At 43.9% G+C, this 9158-nt stretch overlaps 1 protein-coding gene across 1 annotated transcript; it reads right to left on the bottom strand.

The window, feature by feature from the left end:
* Positions 1–501: 501 nt before the first annotated feature.
* On the bottom strand, positions 502–4071 carry LOC118752204 (high affinity cGMP-specific 3',5'-cyclic phosphodiesterase 9A-like). The gene has a single exon (XM_036487060.1). It carries the CDS (start codon positions 2941–2943, stop codon positions 502–504), a length of 2442 nt encoding a protein of 813 aa, XP_036342953.1. The 5' UTR covers positions 2944–4071.
* Positions 4072–9158: the final 5087 nt, after the last annotated feature.

Raw genomic sequence — 9158 nt, 5'->3', positions numbered from 1 at the left:
GCAGCTGAAATTCACAGCAAACCATGTCCAAATACTGCTACGTTCGCACACGCAATCAGAGTGCGATTCGAATAAGCGCTGCAGGATATTGGATAAAATTAAACTTTCCAGATATTGCATATGTACATTTACTTGCAGCAATGCAGTAAATAATAAGCCGCGAGCATCTTTTCAGGTAAAAAAACAAACTTGTAAACGCGCCCAGCGCCTTTATGCTGTGTTGCAATTTATTGTAACTCGCTATACGAACGTGTGCTGCCTGTGGTTAAGCCACAAACGAATTTTGCGAGTGAAGCAAAACATACATAGCATAGCAGTCAATCGACTGTTATGAGATATACAGATAAATAAGCATGAAACAAGCATAGATTTAAGCTTTTGGGGCAAGTACGCAGCGCTGCTTTTACGCTTATGTGTACATATATCTTTTCGTAATTCCTTTCATTGTTTAAATAACAATGAAAATATTAATTATGAAATATGTATGTGTTAATTTTTTTGCTACTCACATAGCCAATTCATGCGCTCGGTGTACTCCACCTTGCGCTTCAGATCCTTGATGAGCGCACGAAAATCCTCATCGTTGAAATGACATTGGATGATTGTGTTATTTAGCTGCACAATGTTGTATTCATTGTTGCCATTGCTGCCCGGCCCGCTAGCGGTGTGTTGTTGCTGCTGCTGCTGCTGCTGCTGCTGTGTGGGCGAGGGCGTCAACGCCGGCGACACCACATTTCCATTACTTGACGCTTCTAGCTGGCCGCCAAGGCTGAGCTTGCGCATCGCATCACCGCCAACACCACCATAAAGCGCCGCTGCTGTCGCTACCGCTGCCGCAGCCGCCGGCCCGCCTTCCACATTGCTGCACGATTTGCTTAGTATGATCGTCGCGCGATTGGCAATCGAATTGGCGGCTAAGAGATGCTCGCCTGCGCCACCGCAGCTGCCGCGATGGTACGGAAATTTGCCACCAGTGCTCGACGTTAGCCCCGCATAGTTGTTGTTTTTTAGCGTCACATGCAATTGATTGCTCAACAGCTGCTGCTGTAATAGCTGCTGGCTGCTGGGGTGTGTTGAGCAATCGCTGGCGCGCCGCCGCCGATCCAAGCAACCGCTCATGCTGAATGGCTGCAGAAAGGCGTTGCTATAGCTGCGTTGCTGATGTGGCTGTGGCTGCGGCTTTTGTGATTGACTAGATTCCTTTGCGCCAGACGCAGCTTTTGAGCTGCCCTGCTGGTTATTACTGGCTGTTGCTGACGCCGTGACGTTAACTTTGCTGCCGCCATCGCCGGCGTCACTGCTATTGTAAAGATTATTGGCATTACGTAAATTTGTCTGCTGCTCTATATCGGCGGCTGTGGGCAGTAGCTGTTGTGCGACGTTGCTGTCTGTCCCCACAGCGCTGCCGCCGCTCATAATGATTAGTTGTTGTGGTGGCTGTTGCTGCTGCGTTGACTGCTGTCTGCTGCCTGCGGCAATTTTGCCGTTGCCGCGCTCACTGCCGCGTCGACTGTGCTGTCGCCGCCGTATTACGGTGATGCGATGCTGCCGCTGCTCATAGAACTGTACCAGCAGCTCCTCCAGCACAGCAAGCGAACGCTTTGATGCGGCGCTCTCCTCCTCACCAGCGCCTGCTGCACCGACGGATGACTTGCGGCGCACTGTGCCCGCCGTGTAAGTGGCTGAGGTCTCGTCTTCCTCCTCTTCCTCGTCGTCTTCTAAAGAACTTAACGTCGGCTCTTCTTCAGCTCTAGGCGCTTGCCCCTGCAGCGTCTTATCGTCTTCCTCGCTTGCCTTCGCTACGCCGTAACTGCTACTCGCCAAGGAACTATCAGGCGTCAGACTGCGTTTACTCGTCAGCGGAGTAGTCGCCGCTGTTGAAGTTATCGCTGCCGCTGACGATGTCACTACCGCTACCGGTACGTCGACCGCCGTTGTTGAGCGTTTCGTGCGATACCCTGACGCTGCCGCCGCGATTCTGCGCTCAGTATCGGGTATCGAATGCCGCAGTAGTATGTCCTGCAACTGCTTGCGTTGCTTTGCCGGACTGTAGGGATTCACCAACCGGAAATCACCATAGATTTTCGCCAAAAAGCGCACGCGCGATGCAATATAGCCGATTTTGCGCAACACGCGTACATCAGCCCCAATACTAGCGCGCTGCTGTTGCTTGCGACGACGTCGATGGCTGCTTCCGCCGTCGCTACCGCCGCTTACACCACTAACGCCGCTAATGCCACTAACTGCGCTGCTGCGTCGACTACCGGCGTCCAGCGGCGTCGCTTCTTGACTTTCGTGCGCCTGTGCGTACTCACGGCGTAAGGTGGCGCGGCGCTTGGGTATGGCGCGTAAGGTGTGCGCAGGAAAGGCAGGGCGCGCGCGAAATGTATAAACTTCGCTGTTCTCGCTGTCGTCGCTGCCGCTACCGCTGGACGATGTGTGCGATGCGGATGAGGCCGTCGACGATGACAAAATCGAACAATCTGAGGCGCAGCTGAGCTGGTAGTACTCCGCCTCCAAGTGTTCGGCGGCGAGGCTGAGGGTGATGGGCGTGGTGTTGCTGCTGGTGCTTATGCTGATGCTCTTTGTGGGGGCTGTGGCTACGTTTGTTGTTGTTGCTGCTTCGACCGGCGCTACGCTCGTGTCTATCGTTGCTTCTGTGGCGCTAGGCGCTGTTGACTCAGTGCTTATGCGTTGTGCGTGCGTTGCTGCGTCTAAGGCTGCGTTCGCATTACACTTGACTGCTGCGACGCTATCAGTCCCACTTTGTTGCGGCAGTTGTGTGCTCGCCGTAGGCTCGGCAGATGTCCCAACTATAGTTGTGGTTATAGTTGATGCTGTGGCTATTGTCGTTATAGTTGTTGTTGCTGTAGTTATCGCTGTGGGAGTTTCTTTTGGCGGTATTGGCTGCGGACTGCTGCGGCAGCTGCTGTCCTTGTACATTTATAAGCCAAAAAGCCACAAGATCCTCTGCGCAATGGACTGAGTAGGTGACTGATTGAGTGATTGATCCGCTCGGCCAGTTGAGATTAAGTAAGACGGAGAGTTGAAGAGTGAGAGACGGAGCTAGAGTCGCAGAGAATGAGAGATGGCACACGATTGGTGGTACGACAGCGCGCACGTTAAAACGTACGGACACAGGCGCGATCCACTGGCAGTTGGTTTCGATATCTTTCGCTAAAGCGCTAATGGGTGAGTTCGCTTATTTGAGCTGCGTGAACAGCAGGAAACACTTGTTCAGATTTTTAATTTCTTTTCATAATTCGCAATGCCATTTACTTCACTTTTTCGTTGTTTCTTTCGCCACTAAACTTTTGTATACCTTATTTTTTATTTCTTTTTTCACTTCACGCCCCGATCACTCTATTCCTTAAGCCCTCTCACTTTTTTCTTCATTTCTTATTATCCATCTCACTTCCCTTTCCCACGTTTTTGCACTTTTTATTTGTATAATTCAGGTACACTGCCACTTCTTCCACAACCCGCCTCAGTCGCGCTCAACTTAGCCGCGCATTTGTGCAATTATCCTTTCGCTTCCTTCGTGCACTCGGTTGTAATTATTGTGCGCTTGTATGTACAATAACACCAACATCTACTCACAGCTGTGGCATTAGCGGTAATTTTCCACAACGTCCAGCGTAGCGTGGTGTATAAATGCAAATGTCACAGTACATTTCCATTTAGATTTTAAAATTCAAACACTCACTTCCTCGATTTGGTTGCGTCGACAGCTTTCTCTTTCCCCTTTCACACCTTACTTTGGTCTAGCACACAATGATGTGCAATTTCTTGGTGGCTATCGTTTTGGAAAAGCGTACTTTCCTTTACATGTTGCCAACGAAGTACGGCTGTCGTTCGTACGCTTTCATGTCATATCCTGACTGCCGGCAATTGCGTTTATGCGCTCGACTTCCGCTTATGTCGGGTGGCTAAAAGTATAGCAAACTACGTCCATGCCATATCGCACACTAACCGGCGCGTTATTCTATGTTCAATAAACAGCGACAATTCCAAATTTTAAATTCCAACACTTGAGCAGCAGGTCCTTCGCATTGTGTCTACACTGGAGCGGAAAGTCTGTAAGTAAATAAAGAGTGGCGTGTTAATAGTAATTTTCAAACCACAGGCTGCAACTAAATTGTATTCTACACTTCTAATATTAAAGGACGGGCAAAAGTGTGCATAAAATTATGCAGATTTTTTTTTTTGTTTTTTCCCTCAATGGGAATACATATTTGCATAAGTTCGAGGCACTAGACAGCTCTTGCGGATAATAGAGTCATCACAAAATATACCAACCACCAAAAAAACTGTGTGCCTTTAAAGTGGCTGCCAGAGACTGCCATAAATGGATCCTTACTGGATGTCGTGGGAATAAACGTTTTGGAACTACAGCCTCTGAGTACTACCATACCTTAAGAGCCTATGGACATAGCAACACTTAAGCGCATACTCAACGACATCGAGACCGACACAGAACGTGGAAAGTCAATAGGTTACAGTAGCGGTCGATGTTGAAACCGGGACACTTACATAGATCCGTGCTTTAGGCCGTGCGCAGCATTCCGCTTCTAAAAAGCAGCATGTGGAGTCTGCGTATCTAAGCAATTATCGCGACCTCTAATTCACGAAATGAAGCAGGTACTCGAAAAATTATCACCTGCCCAAAGTATTGAGAATTCACGTGGCAGGTGCCAGGCTATTCTACGTATCTGGGACGTCAGAAAAAGCAGTTGTGGAGACCCCCGTCGCTCGTGATGGCGATGTGTGCTATTAGGATGCCCCGGCTATAGCTAAACCTCGTCTTCCTTGCCTTGTAAGCTCTATTTGAAGGATCAATTCTCTTATGATGCGCTTGTGAATAGCTAGCGGTATGCCTGATACCCTTCATGAAGTCAACAGCAGAACGCATTTGCTCTGCCTGGTGAAGTTGTCAGTTATATCGTTGCCTGGTATGTTAGGTTAGATTCAGTTGATGGCAGTCGGTCCAAGGGCCAACTCACTTAGACCTTGCATGCCCATTTTGATACACCGGATAGTTCCGTAAGAGAGCTAAGTAAGTGCCTACCTAGAAAGTCCGCTCTGCTTTTAGCTAAAGCTGGTTAGCTACAGAAGAAGTGCTCAACTGTTTCTTACTCTTTCTCAGCTCTCAGTTTATGCTGAGATTATTCCATTTGACTGTGTTGTCCTGATACCTAAATATCGAAATTCCAACGCAGGTGGTTAAATAAATACCCAAAGAAAAATCACCACATACAAGGATAAACCACCGCGTTAGTGTCCTTCCTTGCCTAACTGAACATCTTTCAGCCTTGAAGCTTCCTGAAAACTGACTAACTCTCTATCAGAGGTGATTTGAAGTTAGTTAGAGGTGATCCGAGAAGAATGGTGGGCTAAGGCAGAAACTCTCTACGGTCCGTTAGTTACAACAGTCTTCAACTACATTCGAAGCTACACCAAAAATAAATTGATGCTTTAGTCTGTGGAAGGATCCAGTTCCAAAATACAGTGATCAAACCAACGAGCCAATAAAACGAACGACTACTCAATGCAAATCTCTGACTCAAAACAAAGTGCGGAAGTGATTAACCGCGAGTACCTGGGGGGCGTTAAACCCTGCTATCAACGCCCAAGGCGATCATCCAGTCAGAAACAAGCGAAACGTAGTGGTGACATCTCTACATATAGCTGTTCGCACATGCCATCGGAACATTTACTCACTCAGCTCGCAAATTGGCCCCCTATGCATGAGACAGCATGGACATCGAGGCAAAGGTAGACCTTTCGTTCAAATAGGCTCAACACAAAGCCGTGTTCTCCAAATCTCCATAGCCGATCGCCGGCAAATAGCATTGAGAAAGCGGAGCTGATGAGAGAAGCCAAGTGGAGCCATAGTCTCAACAGCTACAGCGACAAATACCCGCCCAGCATGCCATCAGCAGCAGGTTATTATAATACCTAACTCTTCTACGCATGCATCTCCAACCTCAACACCGGGAGGACTATGTACCGCGGCCATCGGCGTCATCCACCTTCTCGTCCGCAGGCTCGCCGAGCCATAGGATGAAGGTACCTCCACTTGTAGAGAACCTTGGGGTTATTGAGCACTACTAAAAAAAGGCAACTCCATGTCACCACTGTGGGCAGACATTCATCCGCCAGGTGAGATAATATAAAGAAGAAAATCCTCAGTAGTGCTGAGGCGTAATAAAAAGGATCATGCAGGCCAGGCAGAGGTAGAATTTTGTCAATATGAACATAAAAAACTGGGCAGTTGTGGTAACCGTGGCAGACAAACTCAGTGCAGGAAGAAAGGAACCGACAATTGGCCAACAGTAGGGGTATGGTCAAAGTGTTCTGCAGACAGTCCTTCAGGCCCATAAGCAAGCCACAGTCAGGGAGCGACTTATATCTCTCACTCCGGATGTAAAAATCCGGGAAAGCACGACAAAGCCGAACAGTTTGAGAAAGTTTGTGGTACTACAGAGGTAATTAGAAGCTGTACGCATTGAGCCAACAGATGGCCAATGCTATACAAAAGACCGTGAGTGAGCAAAATGAGGACAAACGAATTTAGAGTTCGACAAAGGGGGGAAAATGAAATCACATCAAATCTTTACAAGGAATCAACGTCGATCCTGTGGAATTTTTCAGGCTTATAGTGCACATGAGTTAGTACCCAGAATTGGAGGGTGAACTCGGACTTGGAAAATTTCGTATTTCTTGGAAAATTTCTTAACATTCGCATGCGTCCAAATAAACAAATCTACGAACATTGAAAATGAGCTGATACATTAGTGAAACGCCCTGAAGCAGCGCCAGCCGGATAGTTTTACAATATCTACCTAAAAATGTTGTCCATAAATATCTCAATTGCTCTAGAACTGTTTTACTAGTTGTTCTTGTTATTGTTGCGGCTGCGGTTGCTTGCCAGTTCTCTGCCTCTGAGCTCCATCAGTAATTTTGTAGGTTTGCATGAGGTGGAAAACCACAACTGCAAACCATTCAACAAAACGAGCGAGCAACAACAAACAAAATGAATGAATATGTATGTATTTAGAAACAATAGCGACCAAGAACTAAACAAGTAAGTAGGTAGTTTAGCAACAAAGCAACAACCAGCAAAAGTCAACAACAAAATATCAACTGATAAGAGCAAGAACACACACACATCCATACATACTCAAATACAAAGGCAGAGAAAATGTTTTCACAACATTGAAACGGCTGGAGATCCTGGCAAGAGAACAGTCAAGGCAGCAGCAGCAGTAATAGAAATAACCACAAAACATGGCATGTCAGTAGCATAAATGCTATACATATATGTATGTAGGGAAGCTAGAAGGGCTGACATGTTATTCAGATACACACATACACAGATAGCATGATGTTAGTAGATGGTCAGTTGCCAATTTTTAATGCAAAAAAAAAGCAAGCAAAACACGGCTGCCAAATTCAACTAGCAACCTGAGAATGGCAAAATGTGCCTTCGCAGCCAAAAGTTTTGTTCACATCCATGTACATAGATACATACATATATGGGCCAACACACATACACACATACATATTATCATCACTCACTACCCACTTGAGGTCGAATTTAAGCAGCAAATGAAGATCGTAATGGATTGTGTAGATAACAATATTGCAGCCCAAATGCAATTTTTCTTGATGTGTAGATACTCAGCCGTCCTTGCTGAGGGCAAGCAATTCAAAAGGCTATAGAATAGCGAGATTTTTGTCTATCGAATGAAAGTAGCAAACACTTTTTTGATGAATGTTGATGAGGGTGGCATAAGACTTGTGCGATAAAGTCGCAATGATTGAAGTGTATACATACACTAGGTGACGAATGAAAGTGCGCACCATGTTCTAATATAATATTCAAAATTACTTTGTTTGCAGTAATTATTTATGAAAATATAATTCATGCTATAATATAAACAATATAAATCAAAATTCCACACTTTGTATAAAATTCACTAATATTGAAAAAATTTTCATCAATTTTTAACTTTTCATTCAGAATTTCAAGAAAATTTTCGAGTTTGCAATTTTGTAGCCCATTCTATTTCGGTCTGATGGAGTGCAAGTTCCAATCGGATAAAAAATCGCGTTGATTTTTGAAATTTTGTTTTTTTTTTTGATATTGCTTTTGCGTTTTTTTTTTTATATAAAAAGTGCAACCCACAAAAATTGGCATTGAGTTTCTGAAATTTTTTTGCTAACAGTCTCCCGCATTTTATTTCATAAGAAACTCACGATTATATGGAATAAGCGCAAAAAGCCATCACCAAAAAAAAATATATATCAAAAGTCAACGAGATCTTTTAGCCGTTTGAAACTTGCACTTTATTAGACTAAAATTAAATGGGCTACAAAACTGTATACTAGAAATTCTGAATAAAAAGTTTAAAATTTTAATGATTTTTTTTTTTTTTTTTTTGTGAACTTTATATAGCGTGTGAAACTTTGCTTTTATGGTTTATATTATAGAATGAACTATATTTATTAGACCAAGCTGTACTTTCATTTTCCGCCTAGTGTATATACATACATAGTTCGACACAAGCATGTAAGGATGAGTTAATTGATGTGCGAGCACGAGGCTGTGGTGGTGTAGATAACGTAGATGATAAGTGTGTTCTTAAAGATTGTGCAATAATATGTATTTAATTTTCGTATTAAATTAGGTCAGCAGGCAGACAAGCAGCGGTTTTTAACAAACAATCGAAATTGTTGAAATAAGGTGCGAAAATTTCAAAGTACTTTTCTCAAACACCTAAAAAGGATTTTTTCAGTATGAAGTTCCTCTTAAGCGCATGAGTATTAAATTGAATTTTTTAATTAACAAAAGTAATTTGTAAGTAAGTAAAATTAAAAAAATTTATTTTTTGCAATCTACAAAAATTTAAGTAATTCTTATATTTTTTTTGTAATACTTATTTGTAATTTTTTACATATATATGTCATTATGTGCACAGTATAGACATATGTATATATTTTTTTGATAAAAAGGTTCAAAAAGTTTTCACCTGACTGCAACTATAATTTGCAATTTTTTAATAATTATTCCTGAACTAATTTTTGAAAATAATATTTTTCAAAAATCATTTTAAAAGTTTTAGGAGCTTTTGAGATGAATTGTTTTTTTTATT

The sequence above is a fragment of the Rhagoletis pomonella genome, unplaced genomic scaffold (genome assembly GCF_013731165.1).
Source record: "Rhagoletis pomonella isolate Grant_MI unplaced genomic scaffold, Rhpom_1.0 Rhpom_scaffold_01311, whole genome shotgun sequence".
NCBI classification, from domain to species: Eukaryota; Metazoa; Arthropoda; class Insecta; order Diptera; family Tephritidae; genus Rhagoletis; species Rhagoletis pomonella.
Note: the sequence above shows the minus strand (reverse complement) of the source record. Positions and strands in the feature narration are given on the sequence as shown.

Excerpts from the sequence above, each read along its gene's own strand:
- LOC118752204 (XM_036487060.1), bottom strand. The coding sequence starts at position 2,943 with ATGTACAAGGACAGCAGCTGCCGCAGCAGTCCGCAGCCAATACCGCCA.